This window comes from Cynocephalus volans, chromosome 8 (assembly GCF_027409185.1).
Source record: "Cynocephalus volans isolate mCynVol1 chromosome 8, mCynVol1.pri, whole genome shotgun sequence".
In the NCBI taxonomy this organism is placed as follows: Eukaryota; Metazoa; Chordata; class Mammalia; order Dermoptera; family Cynocephalidae; genus Cynocephalus; species Cynocephalus volans.
In genome coordinates this window covers 1,090,001-1,112,761 of record NC_084467.1, presented here as the reverse complement: position 1 = coordinate 1,112,761, position 22,761 = coordinate 1,090,001, and the positions used below count along the sequence as shown (strand labels likewise).

At 57.0% G+C, this 22,761-nt stretch overlaps 1 protein-coding gene across 1 annotated transcript in view; it reads right to left on the bottom strand.

Annotated features, from left to right (window-relative positions):
- Positions 1–22,761, bottom strand: part of PRKCZ (protein kinase C zeta) — a 117,788-nt gene that overhangs the window by 136 nt on the left and 94,891 nt on the right. Inside the window, exons 11-17 of the mRNA XM_063104833.1 lie at positions 11,320–11,406; positions 9,776–9,911; positions 9,470–9,557; positions 7,880–7,999; positions 7,130–7,209; positions 6,636–6,725; positions 48–163 (exon numbers count right to left, since the gene is read on the bottom strand). Of these exons, the coding sequence (XP_062960903.1) occupies positions 48–163; positions 6,636–6,725; positions 7,130–7,209; positions 7,880–7,999; positions 9,470–9,557; positions 9,776–9,911; positions 11,320–11,406 (717 nt within the window). The remainder of the gene's footprint in view (positions 1–47; positions 164–6,635; positions 6,726–7,129; positions 7,210–7,879; positions 8,000–9,469; positions 9,558–9,775; positions 9,912–11,319; positions 11,407–22,761) is intronic.

The window sequence follows — 22,761 nt, the reverse complement described above, 5'->3', positions numbered from 1 at the left end:
GGGACGGGGTGTCCCCGTGCTGGCCGTGGCCCACCCGCAGCACTTACTCGTCGTCTGGGGTCAGCTGCACGGGCTCGCTGGTGAACTGCGTGTCGAAGTTGTCCAGACCGTAGTCGTCCGTTATCTGCGGCTGAAACGGAGGGAGGGCCTGCTTCTTCTCCAACTGGGAAAAACAACCCGAGAGAAGCCAGGTCAATGCCGGGCAGCGCCTCTACCAGATCAGGTTTTTGCACGCACTCAGGTCACAAAATTAAACGGGAAGAAACTTGGCATTTCAATATGCTTTGTATTTAAACGCTAAATGCTTTTTCCTTAAAACACAACATCTAGAAGAAAATAGCCAAAGTCAGAAAAATTCTACTTAAGCTGAAAAGTGCCAGAAGCGCAGGCCGTGGGTCTGAGACCAAGCGGGAGGTGGGGGCCGCCCACCAGAAGCCTCCACGCGCCCCTGGGGGTCCATCCCAAGCGGCCAGTGCCGCTCGAACAGCCAAATGAGGCAGGTTGTTTGAAGTTTTCATTTCTCCTTACATCTTGGAACCCACATCAGAGAGGTGCAGGGACTGGGCGGCAGCACCCGTCCGCGCGGACGCAGGATGAACCCCGTCCCATCGGGCCGTCCTCCGGTTCAGGCCGTAACCTAGTAACCTACCCGTTTCTGAGTGGTCAGACACCAGCTTTCGAATCTCAAGGTGCCGCCCACAGAGGAGTGGCCGACGGCAAGAAATGGGGCCTGGGACCCACGCTCGTGCCTGGAGAGGGTGGAGGTTGAGTGGTGGCTCAGGGGCCGCGACGCACAGGGGCAGGAGGGAGAGGACCCCGCTCCCATGCTCACACCCACGTGAACTGAGTGACACAGCCACACGGAGCGTGTGGCTCACTGACAGGGTCTGAATGTGCCCCCAGAACTCGTGAGCTGGAAACACAGTCCCCAAGACTGCAGCGGCGGGAGGTGGGGCCTAGAGGGAGGCGTCTGGGCCCTGAGGGCCCACCCTCTTGGGTGGATTAATGTCACTACAAAGAGCACTTGTGGCAGCGGGTGGCCCTCTCAGCTCTTCTGCACGTGAGGATAAACACTTCCTTGACCTTGGCCTTCCAGCCTCCAGAACTCTGGGAGATAAATTTCCGTTCCTTATAAATTACCCAGCATTTCAGCACCAATTCCTACAGTTAAAAAAAAGATTATACACACACTTGAGATTCCCCAGACTCGGGGATCCCGTCAGAGCAGCAGGCAGGACTGAGACAACCGCCTGCTCGCTGGCAGCTGCTGCGCCCTCCGTCCATGGCTCTGTCCCCCCTCATTTGCTCACATGCTCACTGGGCCTGTCCTGCGCTCCTGTGCGGGCCAGGCACGTCCCTAAGAACTGAGATCCAGCTGTAAGGACATTGAGGAGCGACATCACTCCCTCCCACGCGGCGAGTGACAAGACACGCAGACTGGGAGCCAGCCCCAAAGCCCCCGGACACTCGGCTCTGGCTGTGCAGGGCAGCCCAGTTCAGGCGACAGATGGCCCGGGTCGTTCCGGGACCAGCTACTGCCACCGTCTTCCCGTTGGAAGAGCTACGCCCCCACCCCGGGCGCTGAGAGCCTGGGAACGCTCCACCTGCGTGGCCGTCCCTGTCCCAGGTGTTGAACTGGGCCTGGAGTGGTCAAGAACACCAGTTATAACAGCAAAAACCAGACTGGAATGGCATATTGAAAAACATCCTTGTAGAGAAATATACAGGTTTTACTAATGTCACAGAAATGGACAAATCCTTCCCACATAAGGCTGGACAAATGTCAGGGGTGCGGCCACAGCTGGGTCACCTGCAGCAGCCATGGCCAGGCCACCGGGTCTTACATCCCCGAGATGAGGCCAGGGAAGAGCACGGCGGGGTGGATGGGGCTGGAGTACCCTGTGTGTGTGTGCACATGTGAACATGCATGTGCACGTGTGTATGGGCCTTGGGGCTGGAAGGGACAGCCACGCCCTAGGCAGGGCCTGGGGACACAGGATTTTCCCTTCGTTCATAACTTTTCCACGTTCTACGTCAGGATAGAACATTTTCTACTAGAAAGAGAAAAGGGCACTTCTTGAAGATCTTACTCCAGGCCTCGGTGCCGTAACAGCAAGAGCGGAGCAGGGGCAGTGACGGTCCTGCCACGCCCCCTCAGAGCACCGGCTGGAGCCAGGCACCATCCTAGGCCAAGAGGACGAGGTGGGGACAACAGATGCCACCCTGGAATGATGTCTGTGAAGCTATCGGTCACAGCAGGTCAGGCCGAGCTCCGTGTTGGGGGCCGTGGGGACCAGGGAGGCTCCAGTTCCAAGGTGACATTTGAGCATCACCTGAAGTTGAGGGGTGGAGCCTCAGGAGAGGCACTCGGGCAGGGCACAGCTGTGCAAAGGCCCTGGGGCAGGAGTGTGCCTGGTGTATCAGGGACCACTGAGGGGCTCCATGAAGCCCATTAGGAGGGAGAGGGGGAGGAGAAGAGGAGGCCCCTGGACGGAGCAGGATGCTGCTGACCCAGAGACCAGGCAGGGAGCTGGTGGCTTGGACCAAGATGGTCTGCTGTGGTGGGGGGAGAAGCCCCGAGGGCCGGGAGAGCTGAAGTGAGTCCCGTGAGCTGCTGAGGACAGGCGCGGTGTGCATTGACCTGCCTCAGACACGTGCCAGCCAAGACGGAATGCCCAGGAGCTGGTCTTGGCGCTGATGGGGGGGAGCCCCCGGAGCCTGGCCCTGCACCATTGGGGTGACCGCCAGCATGCCTGCGGCCGGGGGCCTGGCCCTGCTCCGCTCGGGAACCACCTGTCACCACGTCATCCTCTCCCTGCACCTCCCTGTCCTCCCCATCCCAGCCCCGGCCCTTGCACAGCATCGGGCGGCGGCACGAGCGGGTCCCTCCCGCTGAGCTTCTGAGAACACGCCCATCACCCCCTCTTCTCCAGGTTACCTGGGAACACCCCGAAGGTTTCACGACACAAGGCATCCTGCTCCTACTAGGTTTCCTCCACCCCTACCGGAGCTCTGGACCCATTTCACTGACCTGATTTTGGGGGGGGGTGTGTGTCCATAAACAATTCCTGTTGCTCTGGGGCAGAATCTCCTCCCCCAACTCCCATTACCAAGGGAAACGGTTTTTATCACAGGCATTTTTAATTTGCAGAGGTGACTGGTGAACGCGGCGCCTGCCAGCAACTTGGCGCGTACTAGGTAGTCGTGATGCCCCGAGAGACACCTCGCGGCTGGCCCAGCCCCCAGTTCACATCAAGGTGGGGAGTTGGGACCACGCTGGAGAATCCCTTGCTCCAGAGCTCAGGCTCCTGAAATTCGTGCATGTCTCACTCACATTTTCCACAAACATCTGCCATGCACCAGGCACCGAGGGTGCGGGAGATCAGAGACCCTGGCAGGGTGGGCAGTCCCTGCCGCCCGACCTAGCGGAGCAGTACTCTGCCGTCAGGACCCGGAGCTGCACCTGGGCCTTCGCACCAGCGGCCAGACCAGCGGAGGCTTCTGGGTGAAGAGTCAGGACAGCGGAGGGGAGGCCCCGACAAGCTCCTCGGGAGCACCCCCACCCCCAACGAAGGAGGCAAGGAACGCAGTCCCCACCCAGACCTGTCTGTGCCGCCCGGCACGGCAGGCAGGAGGGCAGCCCCCTCCTCACACACTTCCCGTCTCTGGAGCAGCCTGGGGGGCCGGGGAAGACCCCGAGCACTTGGCCGCAGGATCACTGCTGCCAAAAATCTGGCGAGAAAAGGAAGTTTGGGGACCTGGCAGTGGGCCCCACAGAGGTCCCTATGAGACGGCCAACCACGTGCAGACGGGGAGCCCGGGCCAGCCCCTGCTGCTCCGCTCTCAGAAGCAGACTCAGTGTCTGCGTGGGGCTTCTCTAGTCTGTGACAAACAGTCCCTTGTCCTTAGGCTCTTTCGTCAGAACCTCCCCCTGGACTTGTCTGAAACGGAAACTTCAGGACCCAGCCACCTCCTGTCTGCGAGGCCAGCGCTGTGCCCCCATGGCCATGGCTGAAGATGCAGGGCGGCCCCTCGGGGTCATCAAATGGATGCTGTGCCAAGGACAACCCTGGCTCTCATGCAGGGACAGGCAGCTCCTGCCCCACAAACCAGCCCTTCCAGAGCCCTGGGGCCCCTTGGAGCAGGACTCCTCAGGGGTGTGCACCCACAACTCAGCGTACAGATGGGGCTGGCTCTCCCCACTGTCACCCGAACCTGCAGGAGACGAAGGAGCCAGAGACGCAGGCGGGAGGACAGGGGCTCATGCACAGGTGGGTTTCAATATTCATCCTCACTAGGATCTGGGTCCCCCCACATTCCAAAATGACAACAGATGACCACGCCATGTCGCCTGTAAACCCCAAGCACTCGATCCCCGTAAGCAGGGCCTGATGCCAAACCTCGTAACAAAGAGTGCAGGGGCACCCAAAGGCCTGAAACAGCAGCGGCCTCAGCAGTGTCCACTGGCAGGCGGGCTGACCGACAAGGGAACTGAGGGGAGCTGGTCTGGGGTGAGTGTGTGACCTGTCCCAGTTCTACCCTTGGAGACTTCGGGATAGGCGCTGTGTCCCCTCCCCACCCTTGCCCAGCTGTTCCCCACCACCTTCCTCCCAGCCCTGAAGCGTCCCAAGTCCACACGTGCGGACCCCGAGTGCCCTGTGCCCCCATCTCACTCTACGGGGAGCAGATGCCCACGAGGGACACCCTGAAGCTGCACCCCCGCACCGAGAGCCACCAGGGTGCTGGATCCCACAGAGCACCTGGTAGGGGGACAGCTGGCATGGGACACAGTTGGGCAGCCGCTGAACAGGTCAGACAAGGAGCTGCCCTGACCTGCATTTACTCTGAGGCATCTGCCCCAGAGAAGCAAAAACGTACGTCCACGTGCACACACGCACACGTGTGTTCACAGCAGGCCGAGCATCCATCAGCGGCGCAGGGACAAAGCACACGTGGTCCATCCATGCCATCCATGCAAGGGGACACTGTTCGATAACCTTAAAAGGAAGGACACTTGGACACATGCTACCCCATGGATGAACCTCGAGAACATCGTTTGAGGTGAAAGTGTGACTCCATTTGCACAAAGTGTCCAGGACAGGCAAGTCCCTGGAGACAGGGCAGACGGGGGGCTGCTGGGGCAGGTGGTCGGGGAGCCTGCTGCTGCGGATGGGGCCTCCTGGGCAGTGATGAAAGTACCTGTTGTGGGGCGGCCGCACAACTCTGTGAACGCACCGAAACCCCTGAGCTGTAGACTAAAAGAGTAAATATATGGTTTCGGTTTTAAAATAACGTCTCCGTAAAGCTGTTAAAAAAGAGAATGTGAAAAACTATTTAGAGCGTAAACAAGGAAGTGCCAGAGGGAAGCCCCAGAGCAGGGGGACTCGGGGGAGCGGGGAGTGTGGGGACAGCGGCCTGGACCTGCCTGCCCACAGCCAGCGCCCGTCTCCAGGCTTTCTGGGGCACACGTCTGGTCAGAACCAACCAACCCCATGCGGTGACACGAGGGTCCACAGAGTAGGGAGGTGCCGGGCGGCACATCGTTCTGTTCTGTGGCTGAACCACACGTGGTAAGTGGGCGTGGAGGCAGAGGCCGCTCAGGCCAACCCCTGCCGAGGGCGATGAAAGAAATGTGCACAAAATATAAAAACTTCTTCCTAAAGTCCCCAAAGAGCAAACGGAGTGGTGAGAAAACAGCAGGAACAGAGCTGGACGCAGACGGCAGTGAACCCTGCGCGGGCCTGGTGGGCCCACAGCCTGGCCTTGACCGCGTGGCGGCCATGGGGGGTCAGGAGTGCAGGACCCCGGTGAGATGCAGGCGGGGGGCGCTGCAGACAATGTCACACGCGCTGTGGAGGCGCAGACCCTCCCTCAGACGCAGGCCCCTCACATTCCCAGGAAATCACCCAAACTTTTGGCCTATTTGGAGCCAGACGTGGGCTCGGATGAGGCGCTGTCCCCAGAAAGAATAAACCCTGGCTTCCTGTCCGGCCACCAGTCCTCACCTGTCCGTTCACGGCAAAATAAGGGGTTTAGCGACGAGATCAGGGGCCACACCCAAGCTACCTAGTCTTTTTTCTCCTCAAAAGAGCATGTTTTCAACTCATAGTTCAGTTCTCTGCAACTGTTTTTGTATTTTGAAACCAATTCCTTCAACTCTTCAGTACCAGGAACCGGGCGCTAAATGGAAACCTCGAACGCCACAGTCACCAGCCCGGCTGGTGGCTGGAGAGGAGACGTGTCAACAGGCAGGTTTTGACAAATGACCGTGAACCCAGGAAAACGCCCCCACGATCGGGGCCCTCACAGAACCCATGAGGCCCAGCGGCACAGCTGGGAGACACTGGGAAGCCACCGCCCACAAGTGCCAGGAAGCACCACCCAGAGCTCACCAGCCCCCAGTTCTCCTGGCTCTGGACGATCAAACGTGTCTCCTAATCACTCCCCCAGGCCGCGGAGGCAGCCCCCCAACACCCCTCACTGTCATCCCACCCTCTGGGGTCACAGGAGCCTCAGTATCATGCAGCTGGGCCACACCAAGGATGGCCACGCGGGCACAGGGGCCTCCCTGACCGGGAGGTCCACTGCTCTACCCACCTCTGGGGTAGGGGCATAAGTGAATTTTGATGCTTTACCAGGTCCCAGTCTATGCTGCGGAAGAATGCGTGAGACTTGATATCGGAAAATCCAGTCTGTGGCCGACAGCCGAGCCTCTCTTTGGGGTCCTGGAGGTCAGAGTTCAAATAAGAACAAGTCAGTCCCGAGCAAAGAAGCCCGATTTGCAGCACGTCCCCAGCAGGGACGCCCCGCTTTCTACACTCAGCAGCCGCTTCGGGTGCTCTGAGCATCTCCAGCTGCGCTGACCCACCGGCTGGAACCTGGACGCTCCTTTATTAAAATCCTTTCCTCCAACATGTTAAGCTTCTCCTCTCAATTTCCCTTGGGCATAATTTCCCAATGCTTTTTTCTGCTAAGTATGAGTCAAAATGGATGATTTGCAGAAAGCAGAGCTCGAACCCACACAGTGGGTACGAAACAGCTGACCTTAGAAATGACCTGCAGCTGGGGCGGGCCCTCTGCCCCACGACACCGCTAGGCAGAGCATTCGGCACCACGGCCGGAAGCGTACCTTGTTTAAAAATCCTTTTAAGACATGGGAGGCTTTGACGGAGAGGAACCGGGGGATCCGGATCGGCTTCTCCAGGATAACTGCAAGGACACGAGCCCGGTGAGCACATGCCTTTGCTAGGTTCACTCTGCCCAGTGGCCTGCATGCGCCGCGAGCCCCCTCCTACAACAGCAAGATCTGTAGCCACAAGGCCCACCCAGGCCTCCCTGGCCTCCCGGGGGCACGTGGTCACACGTTACGATCACATATGAACCAACAGCTCCCGAAGCAGCCAGCCCTGCGATCGCAGGTACACCCTGGCTCTGCACATTGGCCACCAGAGGGCACCGCAGGGACAACGGCATTCCTGGATTTGTCATCCCAGTGGCAATTAATTGTGGACCAGGGCAGGTCTCGGAGCTCCCAGGTGGGAGGGGGCGGGGACTGTGCTTTTGGGCTAAGCGTGGCCCGGCCCAGGGATCCAACGTGTGCACCTGGCCATGGCAGAAGGGAGTCTGGGCTAAATCAGGGCACATTCTCTTTCCTGGTGACCCATGGTAAGGTGAAGCACAGTCACCCCACCCCACAGCCATTCACGTGTGACCCTGACAGCGGGTGTGGGAGGACAGGCACTGGCCAGAAGGAACAGGCCCGGGTGAGCTCTGGTGCACTGCAGGTCACGGCCTGGGGACCCCTCCAACCGCACCTAGGAAAAGGGAAGGACAACACGGCAGGGGTGGGGAGGGCACCGAGCGCAGGGCAGGGGCGCACCTTGGAAAAGGTGGTCCTCGGTGTTCATGTCGGGGTTGTCGGTGATGATGTCGAAGGGCGAGCGGCCAGCCATCATCTCAAACATGAGGACGCCCAGCGCCCACCAGTCCACGCTGAACCCTGGAGGGAGAACGGGGGCCATCACCCCAGGCAGCCACGTGGGCGAGCCCGCCTTCGGTTTGTCGTGCCACATTCAGTCAACACGCACGTGGCAGTTCAGATGCCGGCGCCTGCCTGCACGGCCGGGACGGGGCTACGGTCAGCGTCTCCACTCCGTCCATTTCCTGGGCAGCCTGGCCTCGCCTCTGTCCACTGCCCCGGGGGCACGTCTTTTCTCCGTTAGCTGCAGAATTGTTCTCACATTAAGGCCACTACCTGCTACCTGACACCGGAGGTTTTCCAGGCCATCATTTAATTCTGCTCGGGGGATCTTTGACCGCACAGACAAGTAAAACTGATCAAATCTGTTGAAAGAGCGTCCTTCCTCGCTTCTTTTATTTAAATACGCTTGCAAGAGCTCTCGCTCTGAGATAAAAATACTTACCTGCATTTTCCCTACACTCACTGCTTTGGTTTTTTAATGTTCAACGTGTTGGGCATGTATCTTAGTGCGTGGGGTGGTGTGGGGGCGGGAGACTGGCTTCGCTTCTGCCTGTGGACAGCCAGCTGTCCTGTCCCTGGAGCAGCCCACATGCTCCTTGCTAAGACAATGCTGCCTCTGTCACACACAGATCCCTGTCCCGGACTGGGTTCTAGATTGTCCTACTGCACCAATCTCTGTCCCTCCTCTGGCTGCTGAGTGACTTCCATGGAAACAGCATCCTGGGAGCCCAATTATCCCACAGGGTGCGGGACCCGCCAACCCTGCCTGCCCCCTACCCCCATTTTAATGGCAAAGAAAATGTGTGCAAATATTTGAAGGCGCGTTTATGATGTGCCTCACTGAAAACACGAGGGTGCAAAAGTGTGTGGACGAGCACACGTGCAACACGGGAACACACACAGGCACACACATGCACGCACACACACGCTCTAGGTTCCATTTTTCTTTCACATCCAGAGAAGGAAAAGGAACGATGACGCACCACAGGGCGCCTGTGCAGATTAGCACCCTCTGCCGTCACTGTGGGCACCGCACTGTCCCACAGCCACCCTGGTTCTGCCTGGGGTGTGTTGGTGCTTCACTCATCTTTTCCTCTTCCCCATGCCCCTGGGGCTCCTTGACAAGGGGACCGTGTCCCGTGTCCTCCTCCAGGAGACACTGGGGTGGGCACACGGGATGTTTGCTTGGGTACAAATAAGGGCTGAGGCCAGATGGTGACAGCCAGTAGGGAAGAATGTAAGGGTGCACGTGTGTGCACGTGAGTGTGCATGCGTGTGTGCATGAGTGTCTGCGTGTGAACGTGCACATGTGCGTTCACTTCGGGTGTCATGTGGCTGCCTGGCCGGGACCCTGGATCCTTGTTTTAGACCCTTGGCTGGGGAGCCCAGCAGGCCCACCCACCTCCCTGCTCCTAGACACACATCCAGGGGGTGGGGGCCTCCCCGTCCACACCTGTGTCCCCGCTCGTTGGTGACCACACTGCTCACCGTACTCCTCTCCGCGCAGGATTTCCGGGGCAATGTAGTTCGGGGTTCCACAGAAAGTGCTCGTTGTGTCCCCAGGGCCCAGGCCTTCCTGTGGGGACAGAGTTACCAGGACGGGGAAACTCCAGACATGATCCCATGGGCAGGAAGACGTGCCTCAGAGAAAACCGGCTGGGGACGGTTACAGGGGATGGTTGCAGGGCACAGCATGCCCCAGCCACCTACAAGGCCATTCTGCGTTTCTGCTGGGACCAAGGGCACGAAGCAGAGGTGCTGACTGTGCCACAGGGGGGCTGTGTAGCCGCTCACCTTGCACATGCCATAGTCCGTCAGCTTGATGTGTCCGTCTGCGTCGAGGAGGACATTGTCCAGCTTCAGGTCCCGGTAAATAATCCCTCTCTCGTGCAAGAAGTTGAGAGCGATGCAAATCTCAGCAGCATAGAACCTGTAGGAGGAGGGCATCCTGTCACCAGCAGAGAGTGCACAGAGCCTGGAGCAGGGGCTCCTGCAGACGGCCCCCACTGGCTGCTTCCCGACCACTGCCTCCGTGTCCCCCTCAATGACCAGCCTCGGGATTTAAAAATTAAAAATAATCAAATGCGTGGGGCCAACAAGACCAGAAAAAAGAGGCTCCACATCACTAGACATCAGGGGAGTGCAAGTCACAACCACAGCGAGATGCCACCTCACGCCCACTTGGATGGCTGCTGTCAATCAAAGGACAGGAAATGACAAGTGCTGCTGAGGGTGCGGAGACACCGGGGCCCTTGTGCCCTGCTGGGGGGATGGAGGTGTGGTCACGTGAGGCAATACCGTGGCAGTCCCTCAAAAGTCAAACGTAGAATTGCATGTGATCCGGCAGGTCCACTTCTGGGTCTACGCCCAAAAGAACTGCAAGCAGCAGCTCAAACAGGTGTCTGTACCCCACGTTCACAGCAGCATTGCTCACGACCACTGAAATGTGCAAGGACGCCTGACGCCTGTGCAACATGGCGAGCCTTGAGGACCTAACGCTCGGGGAAAGAAGCCTGTCACCAAGGACGGGTGCTGTGTGACTCCAGTCACGGGAAGGAGCCAGAGTCGTCAGATCCACAGAGACAGAAGTAGAGTGGGGGAGGGGGGAGGGTTAGTGTTTAACGCGGACAGAGCTCGGTTTGGGGAAATGGAGACTTCTGGAGATGACGGTGGAGACACCGCACAGCGGAGGTGACGTGCCACAGGCTTGGGACCATGTGCGCAGAGCAGGCAAGGCGGGGGTTTCACAAGATGCGTGCGGGCGGGCGGGCACTCTTCTTGGTTTGTTGCCCATCTTTTCCCCAAAAAGGATCCAAGGTGGATCCAAAAAGGATCACAAAACCACATGACATTTTCTTCTTAAGTGAGGAAATGAGGAAAAGGGAAAGCTGGAAGCCAGGAAAGGTGGACAGAGTCGAAACAAGGCCCCACGCACCCCGTGAGGCCCGATGCAGATGCAGAGAGGGCGGCCTCCCGCAGGGCCATTTGGAAAGTGGCACTTGTGACTGCTCCCGGAGTGCTGGGTCACTCAGGTGCGCCTGCCATTGGAACTTGTGCCCCCACTTTGGAAACCGGGAAGAGGACAGAACCAAGGCAGGGCCCTTACGAAAACCAAGTGATCCCACGAGACACCCGCCTCTCCTGCAAGCGGTGCTGAGTCCGAGGGGCTGTTTCCAAGGCCTGTAACTCGGAAGACCCTCCAGGCTTTGGATATGTCACATCTCGGGGGAAGGTAGCACCTCTCTGCCACTTCCCCCAGACTTCCTGTCCTTCAACTCCCAGCCGACCTCCCGGGGAGGGTTCCCCATGCCTGTCCCTCCGTGTGGCCCGGCACCCACCTGGCATGCTCCTCCGGGAGCTTCCTCTGTCTCTGCATGTGGAACATGAGGTCCCCCCCGCTGACATACTCTATCACCAGGAACAACCTGAGCAGGAGAGAGGGACGACCAGAGGGTGAAACCCCACTGCGGCAGACGCGGCCTCGCTTTACACGGAAGCTAAGCACTAGCAGCCTTTATGACCAGGGAGGTTTTCACAGAACGCAGAGCGGCTCTTGGTGACAGTCTTCTGCATCCAATTCTCCTCCCAAGCGGCCAAGACAAGGAGGCACCCGAGGGCACCCAAGTGGCTGCTGGGTTCAGCAGAAAAAACAGCCCCAAGGGAAAGGGAGGTGTCACCCTGGGGGCTTCTGACACCTGCCCTTGCCCACCCAGAAGCAAGACCCGCCTGTCAGCCGTTATAACTCCCAGGTGGTGAAGCTTGGGTTTGGACTTCCATCCATCCACTCATCCATCCATTCATTTATTCACTCATTTCACCCCACTTCCTCCCCAATGGTGCCAGGCCTGTCTTAGGGTAAAAAAGGTTAAAGTGAGGCAGGGGCAGTAGCCAGAGGCCCACTGGGGTGGGGGTGGGGGTGGGGCTGTGTAGGTGGGTGGCCCAGGAAGGCAGAGGACTGGGTGGAGCTCTGGGACCACCTGGAGGCAGAGACGGGCCCATGCAGACCTGCTGAGGGGACCAGCTAGGAGCAGGCGGGCAGGTGCCCGGGCCAGGCAGAGGGGGCAGGTAAGGAAATCGCCTGGGGACGATATGGTCCTGCAAAGGATTGCTCTGGCTGCTGTGTCTGGATGGGCCCTCTGGAGGGAAGAGTGGGCGGGCCCAGGAGGAAAGGTGGTGCCCTGTTACCAGGTGAGGGCAGAGGTGCTTGGACCACGGGTGGGGGCAGTGAGAAGGGCTGGACATGGGGAAGACAGAAGAAGCTGGTGTGACTCCAGGCCGGCGCCTGGCCCTGGGACCCAGCCGTTCCCAGCGTAGGGATGACTCAGCAGTCCCAGAGGGGGATGTCACAGTCCTGCCTTGGCCCCAGTGAGTCTGAGATGCCAGCCAGCCCTCCAAGTGAGGGCTGAGGGGTGGCTGGGGTCAGGGGAGAGGTCAGGTGGTGTCCAGTTTTCACTGACACGTCATGGGATTTAAAGAACCAGACCAAGTGACCTCACGTGGACCACAGGGCCCTCCACGACTCACAGTTGACCGTGTGGTTTCCTTTAACAAGACCTTTCCTGCATTTACTAAGACTCAGCTCTCAAAACTGAATCCACAGCCTGCCAGCAACACCCTGTGGGGGGCACCTGGTGCATTTCTGTCTCAGTTGACGGCTTCTCCGGCGCCTGAACTGCGTGTGTGCCCCCGGGGACGCCCGCTGCTCATTGTGCCCCTCGTGGAGGGCCAGGCGCACAGGGGACAGAGGGATGAGCTGGTCTGCCACCTTCTCTAGCTCCTACAGGAGCTCTTGGCGTACCCCAGTCGCCTGACCAACACGTTAACGCATCCGTGATTAACAGAAGTCCTTGCTCCTGCCCCCCTGGAGCTCCCGGCACGGAGCCAGGGAGGACAGAGGTCAGTTCACGCAGAGTGAGAGCTCGCTGCAAGTCACCCGTGAAGTTTTTGATTATGTGTTTAGGCCAGAAACAAGTCCTAAATACGTATTCGCAGAAATCGAAACAGAAGCCCTGAGTACCAAGGGGAGGAGCCAGCAGTTCCACTTGGTGGTGCAGGGCCGGGGGCACCTCCTGAAGAAAAACCCGGTCTGCTTGGGTGGGGGCCGGGCACAGTTCTTTCTTTCCTCTTGCTTCGTTTCCCTGCCTCCAAGCACACACTTGGAAACTCTCTAGTAACTCTGCCTTGGCCCTCGGGGTTCACTGGCCCCCCACCTGTTCTGTAAATAAAGTTTTATTGGAACAGAGCTACGCTGGCTGGTGTATACATGGAGTCGGTGGCTGTCTTTGTGCTACGGTGGCAGAGGGGAGCACCACCCACAAAGCCAAACATGCTGGCCACCCGGCCCTCACGGAGACAGGCTGCCGACCCCTCTGCAAACACTAAGCGTGACGAGGACCACGGCTTCGTGGTGCTCCTGCGAGTCGGGGACTGCCCTGAGGACACCCGCGATCTACCTCATCGGGTAATCTCAACCCGCGAGAGCACGTTCTGCGGGAGGCAACTAAGACCTAAAACTTGGTGAAGACGCTTTGAAAGAAGTGTTTAGTCAACTCTTAGGTGTCCTCGAAGCACAGGACGGACACTTTCCCAGCTCCCAGGACTTACGAGCGGAGACCGCTCCAGGGTGTGCTCACTCTGCACCCTGGGGACACCGCCAGGGCCTCTGGCAGTCCGTTCTAGCCTCGCGTGACGATGGCCTTCCACAGCAGGGACAAAACCAATGCCATTTCCAGAGAAAACACAGAAATGTACTAAATCTTGGGAAAAACATCAATATGACGCCTTAGCATGGTGAAAAAATTTAAGGGGACATAACAAACCTATACAAGTAAATGCAAAAGCAGCTCCTTTTCCATCCAGACAAAAGCCGTCGTGGGCATTTGAGTGAAGGCCCCTTCCTTGCCAGCGGTCTCGGTCCCACGCAACTCGCTGGTCAAGGCGTTTATTTGATTTGCAGCATTATCGAGCCACAGTAACAGTGAGGACCTTTCTTTCTTTTTTCCTTTTTTTTTTGTAAGCAGCTGTGTACCTAAGGAATTTTTTTTGGTCTACAGATAAAACTTTAATATTACATTTGACATTTCCTCAGAGCAAAAATCCACAAGCACCACGTAGTGCTGGTTCACGCTGAAGATGACTGTATGACTCAGGTGTGCCAGACGCTGGGACAAAACCGTTCACTTCTCTTGTGCATGCAGTGTCGTGCATGCAGTGTCGTGCATGCAGTGTCATGCACGAGTGCTGGGCCGGTGCCCTCTGCATGGCGACTCTGAGCCGGGATTCCTCCCTCTTGGGCCTCTGCTGCCTCTTCCAGCACCTGTGCAGAGGCTCCCGTGCAGGAGTTCCAGGGTCAGAGAGGCAGGGGACGACACAGTCCCCGTGGGCTGGAGGAACCTCGCAGAACCTCAGAGAACAGGGCCGGGCTTTCTCATTGGTGTGCCCAGCCTCATCAGGACACGCCCCCACCCCTAGCCCTGCTCCGAGGAATACCATGTACCCAGCCCCACGCATTGGCTCAGAAGAAAACCTGACAGCACAGGATGCAGTACGCTGAGAATCAAGAAGTAGTAACATAAATCTGGAGCTGGCCACGTCCAGCCCACTGCCTGTGTTTGTAAATGAAGTTTTACTGGAACACAGCCATGAACCTTTCTTATTTAACATAATGTCTATGGTTGCTTTTATGCAGAATGAAAAGTTGCAACAGAGACTGTATGTACCACTAAGGTGAAAAAGTTTACTATCTGGCCCTTTAAGAAAAAGTTTGCCGACCCCTGGTATAACAAATAACCACCACCAAAACCGTAGCCTTTATCGTCCTCACTAAATGTCAGGGACTATTCCAGGTCCATCTGCGTATTAACTCATTTAGTCTAATATCCACGAGGTAAGTCCTAGCATTTTACCTATTTTACGGATGAGGAAACTGAGGCACAGAAGTTCAATAATGGGTCACACAGCTACTGGCTATTAAGACCCAACATCAGACAACTTGGGTGAGTCCAGAACCCACACTTGGAAACCCCACTTTTGGGTATCGTTTCCATGGCACAGCAGGTGACCACAGAGGGTGACAGAGCCATCCACGAGGAAGGAGCAGTAGCAGGGGGGACCCAGAAGAGCCAGTGCAAGGAAAGTGGACAGGAAAGGGAAGGGCATGAGACAAGAGGCCCACACGGAGGCTGACGTCCTAGGGGAGCAGTCTGGGGATGGACGCACCGTGGTCACAAGATGAAAACACAGAACAGAAACATCAAGCAATGCAATGACATGGCCAAACCCAACCCCACCTCCGAGAGAGCACGACAAACGCCGAGGCTCTGAGAGAGGCGCCCACAGACGTGGACAGGGGATGAAGCTGGCCCAGGAGGACGGCTTTACACCGTCCAGAGAGTCCTCTGCCAGGGCGGGCAGGAAGGCTGGCCTCGGACTTCTCCGTAGAGGACAAACGCCAGACGCCCCACGCAACAGCTCGAGTGTCCGAGAGCAAGTGTGGCCTGGGGAAGATGGGGCTCAGGTGCAAAGGCCAGTGAGGTGTCCTCGAACATGACACAATGCACGGAACGCAAATCCTTCCGGAGGCAGGAGATGCTGCCAGACAATGAAACTGAGCAAACGAGGACAGAGCAAAACCGTGACGCGCCGGAGCAGGACGGCATGGGGACGTTACCATCCAGAAGTGCAGAAATAACCCCAGGAGCGACGCGGGGAGGCAGCGCCAGAGGCAGCCGCCTTCCGAGACCCGCCAGGCCCAGCAGTCTCCCCGGCGATCCCACCAAGGGATAACGCCAATGCTGTTTAGAATGTTCCAGAGAATTAAAAAATTAGCAAAATTTAAAAATCGAATAAGATTGCACAGAAAGGGAAACAACAGGTCAAACATCAATATGATTATCAATTTAAAAATCCTAAATAAAATATCAGTAAATTGAACTCAAAAGCACATTAATAGACTGACACACTGAGACCGGGCATGGTTTTCCCCAGGAATGCAAGGAAGGATCGTTCAACACTAGGAACTGTATTACGGTGATGCAAATAACTTTAGGAAGACCGAAGGAGTAAAAATCTTAACAGTCATTTCCATAAATGGTGAGAAACCTTTGAAAAAATTCAATATTCTTTCTTGATAGTGAAATGAAAAGAGGTAAACTGCTTTAACCAGACAAACCCGAATTCTCCATGCCAGCTGCTGACCCATCTTCTCTCAGCTCCGACGGCTGGGGCAAGCCTGCAAGCTTCATCGCCCGGATCCTTTGCCAGCACAAGGCCCCACAGACCACATGACTGGGCCCAAGAATTGGGAAGGGACAGTTCCCGCCTCCAACAGCAGGGACAGCTCCTCCTTGGGCCTCAGCCCTCACACAGGGGCAACTCTTCCGTGATCCCAGTGCCATGGGCGCAGCTGGAGGCCCCGGCCTCTGCTGTCTCCCTCCCTCTCCCGCAGCTGCCCCAGCACGGCTCCAGCCCCGTGCAGTATTAAATGCCATCTGTTTGAACTGGTTCTGTTTTTCCACCCGGGCCAACTGAGACCCACCAGCTGGCATGGCGCTTACAGTGCACAGCATCCTAACCAGGTCAGGAACAGGACAGGGCTGCCCGCTGTCACCAGCTGCCCCAAATGAGGAGGTGCTGGCCAATGCTGTCAGGCAGACAGGGAGATGAACAGAGGCGTCAAAGCTGGGACAGGGAGGCGACGTCATTCCTGTCTGTAGATGTTATCACTGTGCGTCCCAAACCCAAGACCACCTGGACGTCACCACAAGAAAGAGAAGCCGTGGGGCCGCGGGCACAAGACTGACCTGCAGAAACCAAGTTGCTTGTTGCTATAATGGGATAAAAGACCTCATTTATTTGAGAAGCAAAAGAGATGATAAAGCACTCAGGACAAGGTTTAGCAGGAAGGGAGAAAACTACGTGAGGACCGTCAGCGTCTCCTGTGAGAGGATTTGAGTGGAGAGCTCGGCGTGGGAAGGACGCGCGCGTTGCCCTTGGGGGTGTGGGAGCCCGACAAATCCCAGTGGAAAGTCCGGCTTCTTTTTCTCTCTGGAGCTCCACAGGTTGCTTCTAAAGTCCACATGGAAAAGTAAACACGGAAAAAGGAGAAGCAGCAGCGTCAGACAGTGCACAGGTTGGCGCGGGCACTGGCGGTGTGACCGGCTGCGTCCTTTCTCATGCTTTCCTGCACGCTGGGATGGAGTGCAGTTTTTAGAAAGAGGTCATGATTTTATGTGGTTTCTGATTTCACTTAATCGTTAGTAAAGGCACCATTTCAGGACCGGTCCTGGAAGTTACTTCACCCAAGGAGTCCCCGGGTGGCTCTAGGGCGCCACATCTACACCTGAGTGAGGCGCTGCCCTGGGAAGGACGGGCACAGTCACCGGTCTGGCAGCAAGTATCCTTACACAATGGCTGGTGGAGAGCGTGACTCTGTGTGGCACTGACATGTCACCCCAATCCTCCCTCTATCTTATTCCAAGAGCGGCCAGTCACCTCCCAAAGAGGAACAAGCAACAAATGACTTTCACCCGAGTGTCCCCTGCAACAGGCAACACACTTAGTGTCAGAGGGTCCCTGTGCACTGTGGGTCTGCTGACAGAGCAGTGTCCTGAGGGCTCCAGGGTCCCTCACGGTTCAGGGCTTCAGGATGATTCGCCGAGGCCGCCCACCCACACCTGATGTGAACATGAAACAAGGCCCCGGCGACTTCTCCCGCCGTGAGTCGCAATCCCTGAGCACTGGAGGGATCCCGCTCCCCATGGACCCTTCCTCACAGGGGGCTGTCCACTTGCCCGAGCCGTCCTGCCCCGGAACATTAGCCTCTGGGTTTAGTTTTAACTGTTTTAGGCAATCCAGAAGAAAAGTGATCAAAATCAGGGCTTTGGGAATGTCACCGCTTGTCAGGAACACAAAGGCTGAAATGCCACCACCCCACGCTTGGTCCACCTGCCATTCAACGGCTGCCTTCCGCTCCTGGTTCACGCGTGACTCCAGCAAGCGCACGGCATGCTGCAGGCGCTATGACTCCCGCCCTCGAACGGAAGGCGCCTGGCCTCTCAGGGCCGGTGGGTGGTGCCAGCCTGAGGTCACGCTGCAGCCCTCCTTGCTGCAGGGGCCAAGGCTCTGGGACCCCCTCTATAGCTAGAGCCCGGCTTTCCTCCCACCCCCTTGTGCTGCCTCCTCCTCCTCGCAAGGGTAGACCCCGGCTCAGCTCTGCCCTCTCCACCCTCACCTGTGCCTCACCCAGCTCCCCCTGACCCCTGTATCCAAAACCGCCTGCCAGGTGTCCTTACCCTGCAGCCCCCAATTCTCCACGTCCAGGCCCCCGCCCCACGAGTGTGGGGTCCGCACTGGCGCCGGGAGACACGCGCCCGCCTCCCTGCCCTCTATGGCCTCCCCAGCAGGCCCCTCTGGTTTCTGCCGCTGAGACCCCATTCCTCATGCCCAGCCCCTAAGTTGTCCACCCTCCTGGGAACGGGCTGTTCACGGCCTCTGAGCTGGTGTTTCTCCAGACCCCCACCTTGCTGAGAGTCCCCCAGGCCCCCAAGTCCTCGGGCCTATGTGGCTGTGTACAGCTCCCGGATGTCCCTGTCCATCGCCAAGACTCGACACGCGGCTGCTTGTCTGCTGGGGCACATCTCGCCTCTGTCCTTCCTATGGGGTTGTCCCTCTGAGGCCCTCAGGCTGAGGTCCCTCTGTGTGACCCCAACCCTTGCTTGTTCGCGTCTCTCCTCACAGCACCCCAGTGTCCCGAGCGGACACACGTGCAGTCTGCTTTCTGCAGTGGCTCCTCGCATGCTGCACCTCCTGCTCCTGGTGACCAAGTCCAGAGGAGCCGCCCCTGCCCTGTGAGTGAAGCTGCCTCCCTCTCAGGGCAGCAGGCAGGTTTTAAGGTGTAATTTGTAAAGAATAACACGCAAAGAACAGTGCAGGATTAAGTGGCATTCAGTATCTTGAAGACACCTCGAGGCAAGAACTCACTGAAGCGCTGAGTCGGCGCGGCAGGTGCAGGTGCAGCTGCTCCATAGACGAGCACCCGCGCTTCTCACGCAGGAACAGCTGCCCCCTGCGAACGAGTGTGGAACAGACCGAGCCGGAGTCGCAGCTTTTATTTCAGAACCGTAAATAATTTAATAGCGGCTGTCTCGTCTATGATCTGGGATCATGTTGAGGTGACCACAATTTAGCGTGGTGGGCGTGGAGGAGGTAAAACCAGTAACTTCAGCTATGACCTTTAGATCACCCGTTTTCTCTGGAGCAGCTGAAACTGAAGCACTGTCCCTGTTTTGGAGATCCTGTGGCTAATTTAATTCTGGCTGTTTGGGAAAGATGGGCTGTGTGCAGATACAGAGTGTGGTATGTCACAAAACAGGTGTTCATTCCGTGTAAACGACACTGCTGTTCTTGCCTCACACCATGTGCATACATGGGTGACATGAAGGCTGAAAATTCAGGAATTCCACGCAGCCGCCCAGTGAATACGGACGCACGCCGCTGGGTCTGGGGAGGAGAGACAGACACCCGCATCTTCCCACTCAGAGACTCCGTCTCAACGCCACGCTCATGGCAAACCTGTGCTGTGTTATTTACCGGATTCCGCTCAAGGTTGCCAGGGAGCACGCGGTACTGCTCCAGAGAGGAACCAGTTTCCCACGTGTGTGATCCTGCTGGGAACTTGGGTCGCGGTGACGTTCATCCGGCCCCTAGCAGCAGGCCTGCGGCAGAACCCCAGGGTGGCCATTTCAGCATGAAGCCAACGCACGCAGAGAAAGTCCTCGTAACACGTGTGAGTACCTCCAGCAGCCCGGGAGCAACACGGCCAAGCACAGCCCCCATGAAAAGGTCCTTTGGAACCCGAGTCAGGCCTGGGCTGCCCAGATTTTCCACCACCAGGACGTGCAGGAGGCTTGTCGGATTTCACAGCTTCCCCGAGCCAGGCCTTGCTGTAAACATTTCAGTGTCTTCCCGTACAGCTCCCACAGCAGCCCTCTGAGGTGGGCTACGCCGAGCCAGGCTGCACAGCTGGCAGGCGTGGGCTCCTGGGCCTTGACCTGCACTGCAGTCAGGAAAAACTGTGGAAGGCTTTGACACCCCAAGACGATGACCAGGTGTCTTCCTAGGACACCAGGTGCTGTCTGGCATGTACTCTTCTAGGCCACCTATTTGCACAGCGTCTTTCATGGTCTCTGGGCTATTTCCCAACTCTGCAGGGTGTACACACCGACAGCAATGCACACAGCGCCTGTTGCAGACATGCAAATGAGGTCTGTCGATGAAAGGATGGTCGATCCCTCATCCCCCAAGCCTGTGCTAGAGAGCCCACCCTGCGAATCCGTGGGTCTCACATCTGTGGGTTCAACCAACCGTAGATGGAAAATATTCAGAAAAAATTAATAGTACGACAATAAAAAATAATAAAAATAAAAGAACAATACAGTATCGCAACTATTTACATAGTCTTTACAATGCATTAAATATTATAAATCATCTAGAGGCAATTTGAAGTAGACAAGAAGATGTGCATAGGTTATATGCAAATACTACACCATTTTGTATTAGGACTTGAGCACCCTTGGGTTTTGGTATCCACAGGGGGTCCTGGAAGCAACCCCCATGGACACTGCATCTATTCGTGACCTGTTGCAGCATTGGTGTAGGACTGTGAGCAGGTCTCACCTCTTACCAGTTCCCTCATTCATTACGACTCACATAAGATCTGACACATGTTCATTTTACATTTGTACAAGAGCTATGTTTTTATCTTTTCTTAATAAAAGTATCAGCTAATACCACTGCTGCCTACAACATGCCAGGACTTCACTGAATGCTGGGGACACAGACGCACAGCACAGCCCTGCTGTAAGGAGTTCCCATCTAAGGGGGAGACAGGCCTGTGGATAAACTCGGGGTCCAAGCAGACACATACAACAGCTGGGGAACGACACAATATCCTGACCAACCACGCGTCAGACAAGTCTAGAAGTCATCAACAGACTCAGTGAAAAAAGAAAAAAAGAGGTAAATGAGACATGCACGTTAAACCATTCCCGGGATGTGGCCTCCAGCTGAGATGCTGAAAACGGTTGTAAACAGGTCTTGTAAACATCACTTGAGAAAGGCAGTCTAGGGAGGGCTGCGTTGTGGGGATCGCACATAAACACTGATGGGTAGATTTAGTTTTTCAGGTCCCACGTCTATGTACCTGGGAACCTGTGATGTGGGAGGAGATTTCCAGGGGTGCAGGTGCAGACAGTGCTGTGCTTCAGGTGGCTTAGGTGGGAGAGAGGCCGAAATATTTGACTCTTTCTAAATCTACATCCATATGAGTCTACATATGAAAATCAACCAAAACAAAAGCCCCCTTTTTGACTCTCAGCATTTGGGAAGCAGGGGGTTGGGACGGGCTGCTTTCCCTTGGGCGTGTTCTGTAACACAAGAGACTATGGCCGGGGCTGACACCAAGGCAGGGAGAGCACAAGGGGACACAAAGGGGGCCCTGACTCTGCTGGGGAGGGGGTTGAGGTCGGAGACGGGTGCCACCAGGCAGCGCAGCACAGGCACGGTGTTGGGGACCAGCTGGCACGCTGGGGCCTGGTCACCGTCGCCTTGTCCACACGCCCAGGAAGCTTGGATTCTATCCCAGAGGCAACTGGGAAAGTAATCAGAGGAGCTCTGAAGCAGGAGAAAGATGCTTCAGATCTGCGTCTCTAAACATGGCTCAGCTCCGCCGCGGGGAACCAACAGCATGGGGAGCCCAGGGACCGGATGCCCTGGGGAGGCTGAGGCCAGGTTCAGACAGGAGAAGGGCAGGAACCCGAGACATATTCTGGAGGTGGGATCAGTGAGAACTGAGGAGGGGACGACTGCAGATTTTCTAGCCTCGGGGACAGGGATGATAAAAGTGCCACCGACCATGATGGCATACAGCAAGCTAGGCCAGCTAAGGAAAGGACAGTTAAAACTCCAGTGCTTTGGACAGTCCGGTGGCCACTGAGTACAGGTGAGAACAGGGCCCTGAAGATCAGGAGTGTTGAGGGTGGGGGTCAAGGAGCGACAGCCAGTACAGTGAATGCAGCAGACAGCCCTCCCAGCATCGGGGCCCCACGCACTCCACTGAGGCTCATGGGGGACAAAAGACAGAGGAAGACTGAACTTGCCCTGCCCGACTGCTGGGCTGGTATCTTCCGCCGTCAGCGCTCCCAGCTCTCAGGCCTTCGAACTGCATGAGCAGCTCGCCTGGGCCTCCAGCTCGCAGAGGGCAGGTCGCAGGGCTTCTCAGCCTCGCTAATCAGCGAGCCAATCCTATAATAAATCCTCCTAGGTGCACACGCACACACACGCCCTTGGTTCTGTTTCTCTAAAGAAGCCTAACACAATCACGAACACCTGCTTTTTTCCTGGGTCTGGAATTTTCCTCTGAGCTAGAGAGAGGGTGCCTGTGTGACCAGCCTTCAGAAGAAACCCCGAGTGATACAACTGGTTGCTGGAGGAAGCGGGAGAGAGCTCTGGGAAGCGCGTGCCTGGTTTTCCCCGGAGCGCACCCCATGCACCGTTGCCCTCTGCCGCACCCTTTCAGTGCGACAAACCTCGGGCTTGAGCACAACTACATGCCAAGTCCTGGAGTCCTCCCAGTGAATCACTGAACCTGGGGTGTGCTCTGGAGGACTCGACACAGAACACATTCAACAACTTTCCAAATAAACCATTGGGTGAGTCTAGGTCAGCTGGCCCAAAAATATTCTTCACAGAACATATATTTAATATCCTAGATCACTTGTTTT